Source organism: Bison bison, unplaced genomic scaffold (genome assembly GCF_000754665.1).
Source record: "Bison bison bison isolate TAMUID 2011002044 unplaced genomic scaffold, Bison_UMD1.0 scf7180017864062, whole genome shotgun sequence".
Classification (NCBI taxonomy): domain Eukaryota; kingdom Metazoa; phylum Chordata; class Mammalia; order Artiodactyla; family Bovidae; genus Bison; species Bison bison.
The window spans coordinates 1,066,585-1,088,966 of NW_011494634.1; the positions used below are offsets into that span (position 1 = coordinate 1,066,585).

Below are 22,382 nucleotides of genomic sequence, written 5' to 3' on the forward strand. Positions count from 1 at the left end.
CAAATGCTACAGCACTGAAGAGGAATTAGTCTTAAGAAAATTTGCAAAGTGATATGTTAAACTCATTTTTGTACCTTTACAATACTCAAAATTTGACCTAAATATACATGTGATTCATTTTCTTCAAAGCATATTCATGAAAAGTTGAATGTACAAACTATAGTATTTGGAGAATCAACCTTATTTTCCTATTGGCTTTTATTTTATTTTCAGAGATGTCAGCTCTCACACTAACATCTTAGCTTTCCAGTATTTTTATCCTTTAACCTCTCTGTTAAGCAGTCCAAAGCCCATAAACAAATACTTAAATGTTCTGGGGAACCTTTGAAAGGAACTTCACAGGGAATTGCTTTCCTGAGTGCAAAAATTATTTTGTAACACTTCTAGTTCTTAAGTCTTCTGGTTTCCTAATCGTCAAATAAAAAGAGTAATCTTAGGCAACGTTTGCCATTAAAATAGAGTATGTCTTACTGTTTAGAGGGAAAATAAGGCTAGATTCATTTGCAGTCTTATGGTCAAAACACCAACAATTTCCGACCATGAACATATTTTCCTGACTTGTCCTGCTACTAGGAAACACAAGGTAGTAATGAAGTATAAAGAACATTCTGTACACTTTCTATTATTGTATCTGTAGTTACTCATTGCCAAGGGACTACTGGCAAAGCTATACCATACTAACATAGGAACACTGAAATAAGAACATTAAGATTTTGAAATGAGTTGAGAATAGTCTCACACTAACTGTGTCAAGTTGGCAGTTTCTATTTTGTTAATTTTAGGAACAACATTGTGTCCCCGTTGGTGATAGGATTACCCATTCCTCCATGTGACACATCAAGTGTGTGAGGTTGCTGCTGCCTTTCATTAGCTGTGAAAATGATTTAGGGCTGGAGATGGAAGTAAAGAATGGTAGGTCCAGAAATCCCTCTTTCTAGTAAAACCAAAGATACTCAACAAAGATGAGTCACACACTCCAAAAGATAGGTACTTCTAAATTATTTTCTTTGTAGATTTTCCAGACTTGTTTTTACTCTTTCTTGCCTTTGGACAATTTCACTAATGAATAGAAGAGAAGACAGAACCAATGATAATTTCAGATTCAACATTAAAATGCAGATGACTTGGATAGATTACCTATTCCTATGAAAAGAGTCTCTTTAGTGAAAGCTTTTTCCTTGGTAGCATATTGAGGGTAGAGGTGGGGTACAGTAAAAAGAACTCTGAATGTAGAAATTACTACCACTGCGATGATAAGCAGGTAAATTAATCTCTCTGTACCTCAGTTTCCCTTATCTGTGAAACAGTATTGACAATGCTCATCTTCCAGAATTGTAGTAAGGATCAAGGGGGAAAAAATGCATGGGAACGGGCTTTATAAAATGTAAAAATTAAGAGCTTTTGGTGGTGGAAATAGTCTTCGCTCTCTTATGTCATTGCTCAGTTTATTTATTTATTTTTTATTTTTTAGCCATGCCACACTGACCTGCATCTTCTGCGATAAAAGCACAGAGTCCTAACCACTAGACCACCAGAGAATTCCCTTTGCTTGGTTTAGATTCCATGATCCATGATGATTGTTAATTACTTGAGTCTGCCTCCACCTCTCTTGCCCTCATGTCCTGTCTATGCTCTTTTTTACTCTGTTCTTGACATATTATCAACCCTGTATAGATTAAATTTTTACAGTACAAAAACAACAAAAAAGGATGGACGATGAATTTAACCTGAGCTCTACTCTTCATTAACCTTTGGGAAGTCAGTTAACATTCCCAAGCCTCAGTTCCTCATCTAAGAAACAAAGTGATGACGACACTCCACCCAGTTATTGTGAAGATTAAATTCAATAACACCTGTAACATGACAGCACGAAACCCGGCACACAGTAAGTGGTAACTGTTAGTAGTAGTGTTTATAATCCATGATAATTATTTTTTTCTCTGCTGAGAACTCAGACCTGACACTAATTTACAAATGTTCATTTCCAAATATACATGTATGTTTGCTATAAAAATATGTTAAAATTTTGAATATTCTTATTTAATAACCTTATTGTTTTTAAAACCTATGTTCTTTGCCTTAATATCTTGAAGAGCCAAGAGCTTTCAAATTAATACATATTCACAGTACGGCAAAGAATTTTTAAAAAGAATATAAAACTATGGCCTTAAATCTGTCCTGAATTTATAAAATATGACATATAAGAGATACAAATATAAATATGTGAATAAAAGTCTTCAGATTCAGAGGGAGAACAATGTTTGTAATGACGTTATATGAATGATTCTGCTACCTGACTTACATAGCTAGTAGCTAAGTAATATCTTTCTCAAACCTCACTCTATGGTTCCACAAGTTTTGATGTTTACCTTCAGATTTAGAACACATTAGTCAAAACTCTTATAAAAAAGAGTTTCTGGTTACAAAAGAAAAATCCACCTTAACCTTAGTGTAACTCAAGGCATTTAAACAATTCTCCACAGCATTCTAAGGCCTGTGTGTTATCCAGTGAATGGTATTTTAGTAAAACAATGAAACATTCCATGTTCCTTCTTATTACCATCCATCATCCCATAGCTGTAAAATCGCCAACTGCTAGGAAAAAGGGAACTAAATCAGTCCTCCCCAGCTGCACAGAGAAAAAGCTTAAGATCTCCCTGCCACATCATTTCTGGGATCCCAGCAGGCTGGAATCAAAGTACCATTTTCCGTGACATAACACCCCTGCTGCTGCTGCTGCTAAGTTGCATCAGCAGCAGTGTCCGACTCTGTGCGACCCCATAGACAGCAGCCCACCAGGCTCCCCCGCCCCTGGGATTCTCCAAGCAAGAACACTGAAATGGGTTGCCATTGCCTTCTCCAATGCATGAAAGTGAAAAGTGAAAAGGAAGTCGCTCAGTTGTGTCCGACTCTTAGCGACCCCATGGCCTACAGCCTACCAGGCTCCTCCGTCCATGGGATTTTCCAGGGAAGAGTACTGGAGTGGGGTGCCATTGCCTTCTCTGCAAAAAGCACCTACTCTATGATTTATTCTTGTTGTTATTGGGAAAGAAGTGTCTGTAAGAGAAGTGGTAGAAAAGACAATACAAGATAACAATAGTGATGTAAATAGTGGCTACCGAATGTCAGGCACTGGCTACCCCGTTTTTAAGCCTCACAATAACTGTGTAAGGTAGACACTGATCTCATTTCCTTAAGGAAAATTTTCTTGCTGCAGTGGCAGCAGACTCGCTGTTTTTCATAGAACATGATTTCTATAATATGATCTATTAATAAAACCCCTCAGCTATAGGAGGACAAACAGGCTGACCATTAATGTCAGAACTAGGGCTTCTCACGAAGCCTCTAATACAGGCCACAAAGGAACCCCCAACACCATAGAGTGCTTCCTTTAAAGTTTCCAAAATATTACAGTGGAGTGATGGGCAGGTTTTGGGGGGCTCCGACTTTCTTACACATGTAAATTCTTAAGAGAAAAGCTGTAAATATAAAGATGGGGAAGAATTTAGTTTAGAGCCACAAAGCCACCAATGTTTCTGCCCCATTTCACTATACGTTCTTTTTTGAGAAACACTGCTGAGTGTTAGCACTGTGGTTGAAAGAAATGATTCACTTACCACCATCCACCCTCCTTTATCCTCCTTGTGAATCTCATGAGCTCAGAGGCTGAAGACAAGGTTTTCTCTGTTTTCTCTCATCAGGGAACTCACTGAGTGATCTGGTGGCTGTCATGAGAGAGGCAGCCTAGTTGCCTGTGTCCCTTGCCACAGAGATGTGGCTGACTTTGTCATGTAGATGGAGAATTCCTTGGTTGGCCACTCCACCTACTTAGGTGGGTGTTAGACCTGTGAAATGAAACTTGCCAGTTTGGTCAGGGATGTGCCGCCCATTGTGTGAGAAGCCCTCTTTCTTGAGGCTGGAGGCAAGTTGAATCTGAGTGCTAATGACACAGTTGGCCATGCCTTTAATTTCTTGCAACCATTGTTTTTTGCAAATCTGGGCTGGTCTCAGGGATTAAGGCAATCAGGACTCCACTGAGAATACACAGGATGGATCAAGATCTTCAAGTGCAATTCCACCCTTTTGGCTCCATCGGCATCTTTGTCGAATCATAGTGAAGGCTCCCACATGCTCACATATAAGCATAGGACTTACATAGGCATAGGACTATGTAACGTTCTTGGCATAGGACTGGCAGAGATAAACACGAATGCCCTCTTTCATGAAGTGCTGCACAGCCCAGACATCCTTGTTACCATCACCACTGGCAAAGCCCTTGATCATCTGGCTGAAGATTATATAGAATGGTTGTACTTTAAGACTTCTGCCATCAGCAGACCAGGTCAGAAAGGGGCACTGAGGTGGCTCTGCCTTGCTGCTGGTACCGATAACATCTTACTTCAAATCTGGATATTGAGGCCTGCAGTGGCTCTGGGGCAGCAGTGGCTGAGGCTGAAGCACTGGGAATTGATGATGTCCCTACCGGCTAGTGTATAAAGATGCTTGCTTTTATTGAGGGGCCACAGCTAGGCCTGGCTGTCCTTGCCCTCAGAAGCACAGAGGGATCCCTCTGGAGAGATAGTCACAGTGGTCAGGTAGTCTGGGGGCCTGATATGATTGGTCTTCAGTTTGCAGTTTACCAGGCTTCGTATCTTGACCAGCTTGTCCCAGGCACAGGAGACAGTGATGGGATTGCTGCTATTGAGTGAGAAGCATATGCAAGACACCCCTCTCAGTGGCTCTCAGTGGCTCTCACTCTAGACAGTGTACTTGCAAATACCCAGAATATATAATAAAAACTTCCGGGATTTTCTCTTCAGCCTTAGAAAATGTTGCTAGAATTGGCATAGGATTGGCAGAGATAATCTGCCAACTTGAAAGTTTATATTCAGAAGATTTACTTTAAAAAAAAAGAAAGAAAGAAGCTATTGCTTTTAAATGCATACCCATGAATGCTTTATAAGGCTCTTGAGAACTCTAGTAATTTAGTTTGGTTGATCAGAGTCATTCAGGTTGTCTCATAGGTCATGAGACAAATCAAATGTGGCCTATTCTGTGCCACTCATGTTTTGGGGGCCTCTAAGCTTGTATCCGTCCTCAGGACTCTACCCTGAAATTATCCTGTAAGGCTCAGGTTACAAGAGACAGTTGAAACAAGAGGCCAGTGTCGTAGTCTGTTTGGGCTGCTAGAAGCAAGTACTATAGACTGGGTGGATTATAAAAGACAGAGATTTATTTCTCAGAGTTTTGAAGGCTGAACGTCTGAGACCCAGGTGTCAGTCTGGTCAGGTACTGGTGAAAGCCTTCTTCCAAGTTGCAGACTGTTCACTGTGTCCTCACAGGACAGAAGGAGAAGCTAGCAAGCTGTCTGGCTTCTTCTTCTCAGGGCACTAGTCCCATTCATGAGGGCTCCACTCTCATGACCTAATCACTTCTCAAAGGCTCCATCTCTATGTACCATCACACTAGAACTAAGGGCTCAACAGAATTTGGGGGTGGGGACACAAACACCCAATACATTGCAGCCTGCAGGCTCTCCTTTCACTAATGCACCTAAATATAATGGCAGAAAGTTACTAACATCTTACCTCATACAGACCTGTTTTCAGTCTGGTTGACACGTCTCTAGAATATCTAGGTTACTTTCTATTTGACTAATACCTGAACCCAATTAACTTAGGTATAAAAAATTATTTCATCATTTATTTGAAACAATATTGATTCAAAAACCCATTAATGAGTAGAAACTAGTACATGTTTGTTGAATGAATATTGTACTTTCTTCCACTTGGGAACCCTAGATTCGCTTCGAAGTAATAGCATTATTTCTATTCTTGTTACTTCCTGGCTGCTGTCCTAATCATTTCAGTTACCCCAGTGCTACTCTGCACCCTGCCAACTCAGCCCAGCTAACAAGATAATCAGGCTGGCTAACTGGTTCATGGTCTCTCGTGGCCCTATCCTATATCAGGGCTGGTAGAAAGAAGACAAATGTGTATGTCAATGCTTTAGGTAACAAAGTAAGGATATTCTGAAGCCTTTTATTTTTGATTTGGTTTGATTAGAAGTATCAGAAGAAAATATAAAATTAAAGAATTAGAATGCTCTCCTATTTCCCTATTCTCCATTCATGCCTCCACATGAATCCCAAATGGTACTTGCTGTCTGAGACACTCTGTGTCTTTTTTGGAAGAAGATGAGGTGAGGACAAATGGTGACAGTAATTTACATCCTCTCCCTATTCCTATGGTGCTATCATTCAACCAAATACCTGCTGAACACCTTCTTCTGGCTCAGGTAACACAATAGATCCTGAGAATACAAAGATCACACAGTGCCTGTCCTCCTAGGAGAGGCAAACAAGTAAAAGTTCACAGGAAAGTGCAATGAGAAGTGTGAGCCTAGAGGAAAGAGCATTTAAGTCTGCCTTAGGGTGAGAGGCCACTCTTAAGAGAGCAAAGTTATTATTCATTCTACTGGCTGGCAAGCAGAAGATACCAGGAGTTAAACTAAGGTTCTTATTTTTTACACTCTAAAATCCATTTAACAATAGTACCCATTTACTGTCAAAGCTGGTTTCCATGTGATAATGCCACAAATATGATTATGTTAACCTCTCCTACTGCTCACCTTACACTTTATATCTGAAGGTCATAGTACTAAAATCTGGCATGAATGTTTTCCAAGGAATCTGGTTATCATGCTTGGCTATTTATAATTCAAAAATGGAAGATTAAAAAAAAAAAAAAACAAACAAGTTAATAGGCACATCCTGGGATGACCATGGAGTTGGAGGAGTGAATCATCAGAGGAAGAAAGAAGAAGCACTATGCAAGCATAGACTCACTGTAAGAGAATTTAGACTAAGGATTTTTTTCATAAGTGAGGACTTGTTTTACATACCACGTGGAATGCTCCAGGGGCCTTGACACGTCTGAAGCCATCAATAGGTATGCACTGGTCAGCATGGCCGTTACAGAAGCAGCTGCCCTTAACAATGAAATCATAGATTGCATAGTGGGTAAAATGTTGAGGCTCTGCATTCAAGTGGTTTCTCTGACAGGGACAAGACTGTCGTTTTAGCAGCTGCACACGGAGGTTGGTGATCTTCAGCTGCTCCTGCACCTTGGCACCGTAAGGGTTCTCCATATCATTCGGTGGTGACAAAGCTCTGAAAATAACCTGTAAAGAAAAAGAAAACGCGGTGCATATACAGGACTGTGTGCAAACCCTGAACTCTCCCGCCCCGTGTAGTCCTGCTTTGCTTTATACCTTTCATCATCTACAAATGATAAGATAAGAGGGTTTCAGACCTTGATCCCATCTGGGGAAGAGCTGCCCTATTATTTCAAGGAACAGATGTGCTGCCTGTTTGGATGCAGAAGTATAAACTGAGTAACAGCAGAAACCTGACTCTTGGGATAAAGGCAGCCATACAAAGATCTTGAGAGAAGAGCCTTCCAGGCAGAAGGAACAGCCAGTTTAAAGGCCTTTAAGTAGAATCAAGCTTGGCTTATTCAAGGAAGAACAACAAGATCAGTGTGACCAGAGTCCAGGGGACAAGGGGACAGTGTTCGGAGAGGAGGAGAGAGCCCTTGTATGACAGATTATGAATACAGCGCCCTTTAAAGGTCATGGTAGAGTCATTCTAACTGTAGTGGGAAGCCACTGGAAGGTAATAGGCAGAGAAGCCATGTGATCTGATTTGCATTTTTAAGAAAGGGAACTTACTTTTGTGAGGAGGGTGGATTACAAAGAGTAAAGAACAGAAGCAAGAAGACCAGTTAGCGAGAGACTGCAAAATAATAAAGATCCAGGTACTTATATTTGTAAATGAGGTATGACCTTTTCAAAGGCTCATCAGTTATTAACTGAGGCCACTTCCACTAGAAATATTTTTGGTCCTCCTTTTCTGGATCTGCCTGGCAAGCCTGTGGCATATATTTGGAATATTTTTGTGTGTTAGTCACTCAGTCATGTCCAACTCTGCAACCCCATGGACTGTAGCCCACCAAGCTTCTCTGTGCATGGAATTCTCCAGGCAAGAATATTGGAATAAGTTGCCATTTCCTTTTCCAGGGAATCTTCCCAACCCAGGGATTGAACTCAGGTCTCCTGCATTGCAGGCAGATGCTTTACCATCTGAGCTACCAGGGAAGCCCAAAAGTGAAGTCACTCAGTTGTGTCTGACTCTCTATGATTTCATGGATTGTAGCCTTCCAGGCTCCTCTGTCCATGGGATTTTCCAAGCAAGAATACTGGAGTGGGTTGCCATTTCTTTCTCCAGGGAATCTTCCCAACCCAGGGATCAAACCCAGGTCTCCCCTCATTGCAGGCAGACTCTTTACCGTCTAAGCTACCAGGGAAGCCACAATATTTTTACTGGCAGTAAATATACAACCCTTTGAGAATGGATCTGATTTCTGAAGTTAGTCAAAAGTCATTTAAATACAGAGGAGGCAATGACAACCCATTCCAGTACTCTTGCCTGGAAAATCCCATGGAGAGAGGAGCCTGGTAGGCTACAGTCCTTGGGGTCGCTAGGAATTGGACACGGCTGAGGAACTTCACTTTCACTTTTCACTTTCATGCATTGGAGAAGGAAATGGCAATGCACTCCAGTATTCTTGCCTGGAGAATCCCAGGGACGGGGGAGCCTGGTGGGCTGCCGTCTATGGGGTCTCACAGAGTCGGACACAACTGAAGTGACTTAGCAGCAGCATTTAAATCCAATGCAGTAAGTAATAAACCTGATTGAGTTAGTTAACAGCACTTTTGGTGAAAAGCAAGGTATAATTAAGCAATGATTTTTTTATTGTTTAGGTTATAGATAGGTTATAGATTCTATAGGCAATTTAAGGTGTTAGGAGGGAGGGAGGAAAACCAGAGGGAGGAAGGCTCAGAAGGGCATGCGAAGGAGTCTATACCTTATATAGGGGTAATAACATAGGCCTTGGGGTGGGGTGGTGTAAAATTCTCTAGTGGACCTGTTACTTTGGAGTAGAGACTGGTGGAGAAGGAAATCACTGCCTGTTGAAACTAGTGAATATAAATATAATGTAACATGAAGGATTATTAGAAGGAAGGCAACACTCATGCATGAGTTGCCTCAACACTCATGATGAGTTACACCTCATCATGCAGTTAAACAAAACAGACAAAACCTCAATCAATCTCATTGATTTATATAGTAAGAAACACAAAGCTCCTCTGAAAAATTCTTAAACATCTCTTGGCTTTAAAAAAAAATGTCAAAACCTTATTTACACAAAAACAGAAATATTTTGATAACCACATACAGCCATCCCTTGGTATTCAGGAGGACTGGTTCCAGCACTGCCCCCGCCCCAATACCAAATTTTGCAAATGCTCAAATCCCTTAGTTGGTCCTCCAAATCCACAGATATGAAGCCTGTGGATACAGAGAGCTGACTATACTATGAAATAAATTATTAAAAAGTAAACTTTGGATAAACTCCCATTTAGAAAGAATGTATGTAAAAGTGACTTTCCAGGGGAAAAAAATTTTTTCTTTAAGGAATACTTTGGATAGAAAAATTTCATTTTACAAATCAATTTTGCATGGAAAGTATGAAAAGACAAGACTCTACTGTGTAGGATCAGATTTCCAGATCTACTGGTACAGAACTGTCCTCAGTGAAATATAACTTAAGGCAAGGTGTTAATTCAATGGACACTAGACCTCCTCTAGCCAATTCTCCATCCAGCAGCCAGAGTGATTCTTCACTAACAGAAATTGGACCATATCCTTTGCTTAAATCCACACCCACCCAAAGACCTCCCATTTCTCTCAGAATAAAATACAAAGTCCTTATAATGGCCCTGCTTTATTTTTTATCTTAGTGCTATTACTACCTGCACATTATAGTTGTAGTTGTTTAATGTTTTACTAGTAGTCTTTTCAATATAGAATATAAACTTGTTTTTTTTTTTTTTGGCTGCACCACAAGACATACAGAATTTTAGTTCCCTGACCAGGGATCAAACCCATGCCCCCTGCAGTGGCATCGTGGAGTCTTAACCACTGGACTGCCAGGGAATTCCAGTTCCCTAGAATGTGAACTTCTTGAGGAGAGTCACTGATGTATCTCAGGACAGTGCCTGGCACAGAACAAGGCCTGGTATTCAATAAATTTTTGGTAAATAAATTGATTAATTATAACATTGTTCTCAGCATTCAAATAACAGATGAGAATTTCAAATAACTTCCTTCTATAGGGTCATAAACAAATTCACATACTGAATTCATGTCACAGCACCAGAAGGGAACAGGTAAGTTATATTAAAGCAATAGTTATAAATAATGAATTATTAACCAGTATGTAGCTAATTTTGAACTTGCAAAACTTAAGAAAGCTGTGTCTTAAACAATAGTCTGTCCCCTTCATTCACATGTAAGGTGGCAGAAAGCAACACATTATCAACTAAAGTTTTCCAACAAATAATATGTCACCTATTTGAAAGTCAATATAAAACTAATGTCTTTTGAGACTTCCCTAGGGGTCTAGTGGGTAAGACGTGCTCCCAGTGAATGGGGCCTGGGTTCCCTTCCTGATCAGGGAATAGGATCCCATGTGCCGCAACTAAGACCAGGCTCAGCCAAGTAAACAAATATTTTTTTAAAAGAATGAATGTCGTTTTCTTTGAACAACAGACTAAACATAACACGGTTTTATATTTCCAATCATTAAAAAAATTTTAAAAAACAGTGACTTCATTGTGAGATTTACATAGGGTTTATTTTCCATATGACTCTCAAACACTGGCATTATGTTAGACACTTGTGAAGAACTCTTGCTCTAAATAAGATCAGTGATGTGGCTACCTCCCAATTTATTAACCAGTGGTGCAAGGACATGGAAAAGGGTAACCAATGCTAAGTAAATGTGTTCCACTGAAAAGTCTTTGCATACTACACTGTCACCCACCCATCCTTTTCCTGAACATTGGTGGCAACTGTGTTTGCTCTCTCTGCTCCTGGCACATTTTCACCCTTGACATTTACCCTAGTTCCCTCTCTCTCCCTCCCCGTGAGAATTGTTCAGCACATGCAAGACTACAGGAAGATCTGTCAAGGTTTGTAGGAACTCAGAGGCTATTTTGCTTCCTGAACCCAGACTGTGGAAGCTGAATGGTGGCTCTGTGCTTGGTGTGCATGACACCACAGTTGGCACGCTGATATCAGCAGGGAACGGGCATTGTGACCCCCGAGGCTGCATGCTGGAAAGGAGACAGCAGAGTGCCACAGACACAAAAGTGAACGGGAATTTAAACCATGAAATCTTTTTTTCTAGAAAGGAGACGCCTTAATCTGATACCCTGGGAAATGGATCTACCCTGCACCAGGAAACAGAGAGTGTGCCAATCCAGATGCTTCAAACTTCTGGCAGGTCGCCTTTTGGGTCCCACCCAGTTTTTCTTCAAACATCCACAGAAGAAGCTTGTATGGCACTACTAAAATGAAGGAAGAAAAAGTGTAGAAGCTCTCCATATAACATCAGCCTCTTGTGTCTTTGTTCCCATCAGGAACTGGATGTATACACAGGGGCCATCGCTGTTCCTCTGTCTGTGATTGCTTCTGAAGATGCACTCCTAACAAGACATCGTTAAAAAGCCAGAGGGGGATGAGGATCCAGCCCAATTCAATGTTTCCAGCTTGTTAGTGCTATTGGCCAGGACTTCATGATCTTAGGCTTCCCAGGTGACTCAGATGGTAAAGAATCTGCCTGCAATGCAGGAGACCCTGGTTCAATCCCTGGGTTGGGAAGATCCCCTGGAGAAGGGAATGGCTACCACTCCAGTATTTTTTCCTGGAGAATTCCATGGACAAAGGAGCCTGGCCAGTTACAGTCCATGGGGTTACAAAGAGTTGACACAACTGAGCAACTATCACTCATGATCTTATCTTTTTAACTAAGAAATTTGATTATGTTTTAGTGATTATACTATGCTCATTACAGGAAAATCTGTCACTCAAAGTGTAGAAAATATTAAAAACCTACAATCTGATCCACGTGGAAGACAACCAGGGATGCCAGCTTGATAATATTTTTCCATCTGAACTTCTATATGTATACATACAGAGTATAATGTAAAAACTTTGGTTCAAATTTGCAAAACCTTGTGAATATTCTTCCAAATCATTAAAAATAACTCTACATCAGTTGTTCTCAAAGTGTGGCCTCCTAGACCACTATCATCAGTAACAACCTGGGAACTTGTTCAAAATGCAAATTCGTGGGCCCTACACCAGATTGACAAATCAAAAACTCTGGAGATGGAGCCCAGCAATCTGTGTTTCAACAAGCCTTCCAGGTGGTTTTGAAGCACAATAACATTTGAGAATCACTGCCACATAATTTTTAAAACTGTTTAGCGTTCCATTGTGTGACTATGACACAATTTATTCAGCCAGGCTGGTATCATTGTTTCCAGCTTTTCAGTATAACTCATTACAAAGTACAATGTTATAGCTAGAATATGGGAGTTTATAATAATATCTTGACACATTTCCAAATGTGAAAATCAAGAGTTATAGTTTCAAAACCTATCAGAGCTTCTTGAATGAATCATGTACCCTTTCTTACCTAATCTTTGGAATCTTGACATTTCTCAGTCTTGCCTCACTTCTCTAAGCCTGGAATGCCTCAAACTTTGCCTAAGGATCTGGATTCTTGGCTTAGGCTCTGCCATTTCTCATGCTCTACTAAAACAAAGAGATCTTCTGAACAGGGTAGAATCACCTACATGTTCTTTCTTTTCTAGAATACTTACAAAAAACTCTAAATAATACTGAGAATTAGTTTAAAAATGGCATTCTATACATTTACATAGCATTCTATTTATACTCAGAAATTTCAACAGAGTACCAACACAGTGTGGACAAAATAAGTAGTAGAGTAATATTAGGTATATAATAGTCAAGGAATTCTTTCCATTCTGAACTCATAATTTACATACTGTTTTATACCTAAAATTGTATTGCCTGTGTAGAATAATACTTCAAGAAACTTAGTTATCACATTAAAAAAAAAAAAAAAGACTTTTTAGCTGCTAGTTTGAGGAATATTTCAGGTCCAAGCTGATTACCCATTCCATGGACTCCTCTGGCACTTGTTCTTCCCATGATGGCATTTTTACACTAGTACATTGTTATTGCTTATTTACTTGTCTGTATCCCACATTAGACTCTGCTCAGTGGGCAAGGATCTTGTTTGTCTGGTTAACAGCTGTGTCCCCCAGCATGTCCCACAGTCTTTGGCAAATTGTAGCATTTCATAATTAAGTTGAATGAATAAATGAATGACTGATTTCTCCAAATAGCATTTTTTAAAAAGGAGAAGCCAAATAGGGAATAGGGTTTAGAAAAATAAAGAAAGCAAGATGGTCTTACCACAAGTTCTGCACTCCTGATGAGAAGTATGTGAACACACATATTTGTATAAATACCTATGTAAAAATATAGGTAGTACATTTCAAGTGGTTTCATAGATTCTTTCCCTTCAGTAGCACACAAGATCTTTCATGTTCTTCAGAAAACAAATCAGGGAGGCATGAGCAAGGACCCAAACACATACAAATACTAGATATTTCCCATGGTTTCTGGTCTAGTTTTTTTTATTTACCAAAAATAGAAGCTTCAGGATCATAACTGCAATTGTTATTTAATGGTTTTTGAAAACCTAGATAGCTTCATGTTCTCAAAAGAGCTTTTGGTTTCAATGATTTTCTCTATTTCTATATTTCGCTTTTGCTTTTTAAAAACAAAAAAAAATTTTTTTAATTTATTTTTGGCTGTGCTGGGGCTTCATTGCTGCTCGGGCTTTTCTCTAGTTGTGGCGAGCGGGCGCTACTCTTTAGTTGCTGTGGCTTCTCTTGCTGTGAAGCATGGGCTCTAGGTTGGGCAGGTTTCAGGAGTTGCAGCACATGGGCTTTGTAGTTGTGGCTCCCAGGCTCTAGAACACAGACAGGCTCAATAGTTGTGGTGCTTGGGCTTAGTTGCTCCAAGGCATGTGGGATCTTCCCAGATCAGGGATCCAACCCATACCTTCTGCACTGACAGGTGGATCAGATCAGATCAGATCAGTTGCTCAGTTGTGTCCAACTCTTTGCGACCCCATGAATCGCAGCACACCAGGCCTTCCTGTCCATCACCAACTCCCGGAGTTCACCCAAACTCATGTCCATTGAGTCGGTGATGAAATCCAACCATCTCATCCTCTGTCGTCCCCTTCTCCTCCTGCCCCCAATCCCTCCCAGCATCAGAGTCTTTTCCAATGAGTCAACTCTTCGCATGAGGTGGCCAAAGGACTGGAGTTTCAGCTTTAGCATCATTCCTTCCAAGGACATCCCAGGGCTGATCTCCTTCAGAAGGGACTGGTTGGATCTCCTTGTAGTCCAAGGGACTCTCAAGAGTCTTCTCCAACACCACAGTTCAAAAGCATCAATTCTTCGGCGCTCAGCCTTCTTCAAGTCCAACTCTCACATCCATACATGACAACAGGAAAAACCATAGCCTTGACTAGACGGACCTTTGTTGGCAAAGTAATGTCTCTGCTTTTGAATATGCTGTCTAGGTTGGTCATAACTTTCCTTCCAAGGAGCAAGTGTCTTTTAATTGCATGGCTGCAGTCACCATCTGCAGTGATTTTGGAGCCCCCCAAAATAAAGTCTGACACTGTTTCCACTGTTTCCCCATATATTTCCCATGAAGTGATGTGACAGGTGGATACTTTACCACTAAACCACCAGGGAATCCCCTTAGTTTTGCTTTTACCTTTATTACTTTTTTCTGCTTCCTTTGGGTTTCATTTTCTTTTACTAGTTTCTTGATAGAACTGTAGATCATTGTTTTGAGACTTTTTCCCCTAAGTGCTTCATTAGTTGCAGCTCATAAATTTTTCTATGCTGTATTTCCATTTATAATTCAGCAGAAATGCTTTATAATTTTCCTTTCTATGTCTTCTTTGACCCATGGGTTATTCAAAAATGTGTAATTTCCAAATATTTGGGGATTTCCAAGATACCTTCCTATAATTGATTTCTAAGTAATTCCTTTGTGATCAGAGAATAAACTTTGTATGATTTAAATATTTTTATATTTCTTGGCACCTGTCTTATGACCCAGTATATGACTTATCTTGATAAATGCCCTTGAAAAGATTTATATTCTACTGTTGTTGTTGAAGTGTTACATAAATGTTAATTACATCAAGTTGGTTGATAATGTAATTCAAATCATCTATATTCTTTTCCCTACTTGTTATATCATGATTTTCTCTACTTATTATATCAATTTCAGTGAGAAAGTTGTAGAAGTCTCCAACTATAATGATCAGTTTATCTATTCCTTCTTGCAATGTTTGCCACACTCATTTGAAGCCTTTTTATTAGGTGCATAAACATTTAGGGTTGTTATGTTCTCTTAATGAACTGGCTCCTTAATCAGTATGAAATGTCCCTCTTTATCCCTGGCAATATTCTTTGATCTGAAATTTACTTTGTCTGATAATATAGCCACTATCAGAAGCTTTTGATTAGTCTCAGCACTTATCTTTTTCCACTCTTCTCCCTTTAAATTATTTACATCTTAATATTTAAAATGGATTTCATATAAGCAGCATGATTGTGTCTTTTGAAAATCTATATTCAATTTCATAATCTCTGCCTTTAATTGGAGTGTTTAAGCCTTTTAAATGTAATATGATACACATTGTGTTTAATCTACCATCTTGGTTTTTGCTTTATATTCTGTCCCCCTTCTTTTTATATTTTCCATTAGATTGAACATTTTAGGGTCCTTTTATAATTTCCATTTTTATTAGTTATAACTCTTTTTAAAAAAATAGTAATTGCCTTAGGATTTATAGTATACATCTTTAACTTAGCACAGTCTATCTTTAAGTAATATTTACTACCTCACAAACAGTATAAGAAATATAATAGTGTACTCCCTTTCCTCCCTTCAACCTGTGTCACTGTGGTCATGCATCTGACTTCTATATATATTATAATCTCCACCACATATTGGTAATACTTTTCCTCTAAAAAGTCAATTATCTTTTAAAGAGATTTTAAAAATAAGAAAAAAGTATTTTACATGTAGCCACCTATTTTCCCTTTTTGATGACCTTCATTCTTTACTATTCCTTTATCTAGATATCCTTCTGCCTGAAGGATTTCTTTTTAAAATTTCCTGTAATGCAGGTCTGCTGGTTGCCTTTTCATGCCTGAAAAAGTCTATTTCTTCTTCATTTTTGAAAGATATTTTTGCCAGGCATAGAAGTTTAGGTTAACTTTTTTTTTTTTTTTCCTGTCAATACTTTCAGGATTCTGCTTAACTATCTTTTGGCTTGTATTGTTTCTGTACAAAAGCTGCCATTCTTGCATTCGTTCTTTTGTACATAAATGTGTTATTTTTTTGTCCCCCTCTGGCTGCTTTTAAGTTTTTCTCTTTGCTATTCATCGTTAAACTACTTGATTATGATGTGCCCTGGGGCAGTTTTCTTCCATTTCATGTGTCTAAGGTTTGTTATACTTGTTTGTTTAAGGTTTGTTGGATCTATGGATTTATAGTACAATCAAATTTAGAAAAACTTCATCCATTATTCCTTAAATTGTTTTCTGTTCCTCTCCTCTCCTTCATGGATACCAACTTATTCATGTACTACAGCTCCCTGATTTATTTATTTTTTTAAATTGCTGAGTTATTTATTTTTCTGCTTTTTGAAGTTGTTCCACAGCTCACTGATTTATTTATTTAAACTGATGATTTATTTATTTATCTGCGTTTTTTCTCCCTGTGTTTCATACTGGACCATTGCTACTGCCATGTATTGAACTTCACAAATCTACTTATCTGTAGGTCTAACCTACTAATCCCATTCCATGTATTTTTCATCTGAGACATTGTGTTTTTCAACAGTGGATGTTGAACTGGGATTTCTGCCATATTTTCCATGCTCCACTTAACATGGTCAGTCTTTCCTCTACATTCTTAAACATAAGGAATACAGTTATAATCGTATTAATGTCCATGACTACTACCCCTATCATTTATTTGTGTCACTTCTGGATCTGTTTCTGTTTACTTTTCTACTCATCATAGGTTGTATTTTCCTGCTTTTTTGCATGGCTTCATTGGCTGCCAGACATTGTGAATTTTACCTTATTGATGGCTGGATTTTTTTTTTTCTTTTTAATTCTTGAGCTCTTTTCTGGGATGCAATTACTTGGAAATAGCTTGAAGTTTAAATAGCTTTTAAGTTTTTTTAGGTGGGACCACTGCATTTTTTAGTATCAGGCTAGTTCTGTCCTTTCATTCAGGCAATACCCTTCTAATTATTCTACTGATGCATTACAAGGTTGAATTATAAAGTTTTCCACTGTGGCTGACTAATCCTGGTCCTGTGTGATCTCTAAGGATTTGTTCCCTCTGTCCTTTAAGGTGGTTCCTTCTCTGCCCTCAAGTAGGTTTCTCAAACACATGTGTTGATTGGTACTCTGCTGAAGACTTGAGGGGGACCATTTGTAGATCCCTGGAAGTCTCCCCCAGTGCAGCCGTTTTTGTTGTTGTTGTTGTTTCTGGTGCTCCACTCTGCAAACTCTGCCTCCTTGGTCTTCTCAAACTCTCAGCTCTTTAATTCAGGAAATCTATTAGGCTTCTCCTCAGTTCCTCTTTCCTGTGCCCCAGCCTGGAAACTCTAGGCAATAAGCTAGGGCAATCATAGAGTTCACCTCATTTGCTACTGCTCTCTTCAGGGATCACTGGGATGTCCAATACCATCAGGGATCTGCTGCTTGATGTCCAATACCTGAAAACATTTGTGTCATATATTTTGTCCATTTTTTTAGTTGTTTCAGGCAGCAGGATTAGTCTGATTCTTGTCATTGCATCTTAGCTGTGAGCTGAAGTCTAAAGAACCAAGAGAGTTTAATTGTATAAAATATAATTTAAAAAATGATAATTGAACTAAGTCCTTAGTTTTGTATAAAGTTATCATGGAAATTATACATTGAAATTTTAGAAGTGTGGGAACCATACTTGGAACATTTAGTAGATAAAAAGGCTTGAAAACTTGTTTTTTTATGGGGCATATCAAACTAAGAAATACAAAGAATTGAAAACATAAGCATCTGAACTTTGTAAGTTTATTCAGTAAATCTGTTTTGGTAATTTGTATATTTTAAAAGACAGGAAAATCCTCATTATAACATTCTTTACAGTTTATGTGACTTATTATAATCTTCTACTTTATATTTTTAAGTTTATATCATGCTTTGATGCATCTTTGTATTCCCATCTAATACTGTCTGACATTAATAATACTACTGAAAGAGTGTGTTAATTAGGATCATGTTAAGACAGGCTTAAATTTTCTGATTTAAGAATAATAATATAGATATAAAAATTTTATTTATATAATGTGAATTTTATTCATAAAAGAACATACTAAGCACATAGTACTTTACAAGAAAGTTTATCATCTTAAAAATATCTTAGTTGTTTGTTAGTCTTACACTACCTAAAATTTTTACCTTATTAAAAAAAGGATTCACTATAATCAATATTAAAATACTTTCTGAGTGCCAAATTTGAATAATGTATTTTCAGTAATAAATTTACATCAACTGCAAGAATGACAACACATTTAGAAAGGGAATCCCTGGTACTTTTGCCTAACATAATTTAATAAAAAGATAAAACACCTCTACCGTAAAAACTAACTGTATATATATATTAGAAAAATAATCACACTTCTTCCCAGCTCTACAGAATGACATCTATGTGGAGAGATATTTCCAATTGCATTATAAAGCATTTGTTTCATGTGTTTCAGGTCATTTTTTTTCATGTGTTTGCTTCAAGCTGTTTGTTTCATGTTTACCAGTTCTTTAGAAATCGCATCTGGTTAATTCATTTGAATCTCATTACTACACATTGACAACTGTTCTGTTTATTGTTAGGTTGATGACACACCTTAAGATCTAAACATAGAAACTAATATATCTGCCTTCATTTTTACTGTTCCTCAAGCGAGATTGCAAACTCTCCTACTTAAAAAGTTCCTAAAATTTAGTGGGATTCACACACTCTAGTTTTGTATTGTCACCACACAAACAAGGAAGGCTTTATGTCACCTGGCTTCTGAAACTAGTTGCTGGCACCATGTAAGCTGACATTTTAGGAATCTGAGATGGAAAGCTGAAAGATTCTTTGAGTACCTGTACCCTAATATATTTTTGAAACCAGCTCTCTGTTGTCCTGGGTAGGTAATCTTTGGGAAAGTATGTGAAGTTTCAGGCCTCTTAAGGGTTGCAGTGAGTGGAGTTCTGGTTTCGAGGGGAAAGAAGGCTGGACAAGGAGCAGACAGCATAATTAACAGGTGGGTGTCTGTGGCACAGCAGCTGGTTGGGTTAATTTTAGAACATTTGTCCTTGACTGTGCCACTTTAAGTGGAGCACCTACTTGTGTTAGAGAAGTGTGTCTGTCTTTGGGCAGTGCCAAAATCCTTTTGCTTACACTCTGGAGCATTAAGCACCCTGTTTCATCAGATAGCCCACCTTTTAAAGTGGGAGAGTTTTATCTACTCAACTAGTTCTTCTAAGATAGGACAATATAACCTAATAAACCTCTCAGTGGAGCAAGCTGAGGAATGCAGTGCACTCAAGTGACTTACTTGTACGATAATAACCTCGATTTGTAAGTACACAAAAGGCTCTTTGCATGTTTCAAGGACATATTTACAGTTTTAAAATGATGAAAAGGCAGCTTCTTAAATATCTTCAGGGGGAAGGGAAATGACAGAACTGCAAGGAGAAACAAGAAACAAGACAGAAGATCAAAATAAAAATAAAGACTGGGGCTAAAAATAAATTTTAAAACATTCTCCAATACATTTGGAATGCTAGCTTTTCCTTTGCCCTCAGTAGTTGGAGTCTTGGGATCTGAGTGTCAGGAGAGTCCTTAGCAACAGATGATCTAGTCTGACGAGAGGAAACTGAGGTGCAGACTGCTTAAAGTGATTTACCAAAGGTCAGTAAACAGGTTTATGACCAAGCTAAAACTAGCACCCAGTTTCCTGATTCTAATCTCATGAGTTTTCCAATATATCCCACTTTATACTTGTTTGGCAGCCAGCCATTCCTGAATTAAAGTTAAATTTTAAATGCAAGATTAAGGAGAATTTTATATATGATTTATCCCACTTGTCATCCTCATAATGGATGGGACTAACTGTGCCACCTTTTTTTAATGGATATGACTAATTATACCCTTCATAAAAGTAACAATACTTACTGTTGATTGTCTCACAGGGATGCAGGGAAGATGTTTTAAAAGATATCAGATATAGAAACATTTTGAAAAATCACTGCTCTTTATAAATAAAATTGATTGATGAATAGCTTTTTATTAGGGACCTGCCTTGTTTTTGTCAATCTACCTTCTTTGGGACTGAGCAGCCCAGTGGCTAGGATTCATGATAGGCCCTTCAGATGAGGGCTGTATGTCAACCTGAGTAACTTCCCAGTCTTTCCCTTCTGTTTCCTGGCAACACAGTCAGTCTACAGTCTGGAATACCCTCTGCCTCATCTCGGGTCATCAATGCCTTCTGTTTGCCTCATCTATGCTGGAAATTGCATACGTGACCTCTCTGCTTTCACTGCCTGTCCCTTCCAACTCTTGCTCCCTCTTTGTACTCAGTTTTGTATACGCCAATCATATTGAACTCCTTTCTGTTCCTAGAGAGCCCCATGGTCTCTCTCCCTTCCCCTTCCCAGACTTGGCCCATAATATTTCACTGCCTGGAATCCTTTTTACATTTTTTTTTTTTTTTTGGCCACTGTCACCCAGTGCTTGACTCCCCTTCCTTCCTTGGCCAACTGGTTACCTATCTTTTAGGTATCATCTTCCGCATCTTTCTTCACCATTCCTCTCCACTGTAAGTTTAGATGAGATGTTCTCATATGCTACTTCAAGCACCTGTTATTTCTTGCAGACTTCACACTACTGTGTCTATTTTAATTGCTTATATTCCTCTCTAGACTGTGAGCCCCATGAGTGCAGAGGGCCGTGTTTGCTTCTCCACCAGTACATAGCCGATGCTTGCCACATATAAGTCGCTTAGTCATGTCCGACTCTTTGTGACCCCATGGACTGTAGCCTGCCAGGCACTGCTTCCCATGGAATTTTCCAGGCAAGAATACTGGAGTGGATAACCATTTCCTTCTCCAGGGGACCTTCCCAACCCAGGGATCAAACCTGGATCTCTCACATTGTAGGCATTTAATTTACCTTTTAAGCTACCAGAGTCCAAAGAGTTAACACATATTTTTAGAAAGATGATACTCATACTTAATAATAATTCACATGTCACACACTGCTTTCACCTTTATTTACCTCACTTCATCCTTGCAGTAAACCTATGGTTGGTATTATTCATTGCCATTTTTCAGACATAGAAATTCACCTAGCTAGAAGTGGCAGAGCCAGTATTTGAACCCAGGTTGTTGGATTCCAAGTTCAATGTTATTACTATTACAACAAACTTTGTTTGGTTATAGAATAATTAAAAGTCTTAAGTAGGTGACCAAGGGAGAGACATAATTGGAGCTTCTCTACTGCTGCTGCTGCTGCTAAGTCGCTTCAGTCGTGTCTGACTCTGTGCGACCCCATAGACGGCAGCCCACCAGGCTCCCCCGTCCCTGGGATTCTCCAGGCAAGAATACTGGAGTGGGTTGCCATTTCCTTCTCCAATGCATGAAAGTGAAAAGTGAAAGTGAAGTCCCTCAGTCGTGTCCTACTCCTAGCGACCCCATGGACTGCAACCTACCAGGATCCTTCATCCATGGGATTTTCCAGGCAAGAGTACTGGAATGGGTTGCCATTGCCCTCTCCAGAACTTCTCTACAGAAGAATAAATCTGGCAAAGAAAAGCATCTGAACCATAGTGGAGGCAGTGAGGAAAGGGTAGGGCAGACAACCCATAGATAAAAGGCAAAAAAAAAAAAAAAAGATTAGAACAAAAACTAAGAACTAAAAGCTAAGCTTTAGGAGCCACTTTTAGTTAAAGGCAGAAGAAAGGAGATGAGCCAGAAATAATACAAAAGAAGGGTCAGTGAGCAATGTAGGAAAATATTAAAAATTCATTTTCCTAGAAGCCAAAGGAAGTGAGAATTAAAATAAAGAAAATTAGCTATTAGTGGTGAGCTGAATACAGGAGGCAAGAAAGAAGACTGAGGAAAAAAAAGTGGGGGCGGGGGGTGGTGGCTGACCGACAGAAGACTTTTGAGAGCCTAGATGGAATAAGGGATGGTTTATAAAAATTTCAAGAAAGAATAAGGGACAAAGAAGTGGAAGC

At 38.9% G+C, this 22,382-nt stretch overlaps 1 protein-coding gene across 1 annotated transcript in view; it reads right to left on the bottom strand.

Moving 5' to 3' along the window:
* NTN4 (netrin 4) overlaps positions 1–22,382 on the bottom strand; it is a 134,177-nt gene that overhangs the window by 77,447 nt on the left and 34,348 nt on the right. The window contains exon 3 of the mRNA XM_010836288.1: positions 6,904–7,182. Coding sequence (XP_010834590.1) covers positions 6,904–7,182 — 279 coding nt within the window. The remainder of the gene's footprint in view (positions 1–6,903; positions 7,183–22,382) is intronic.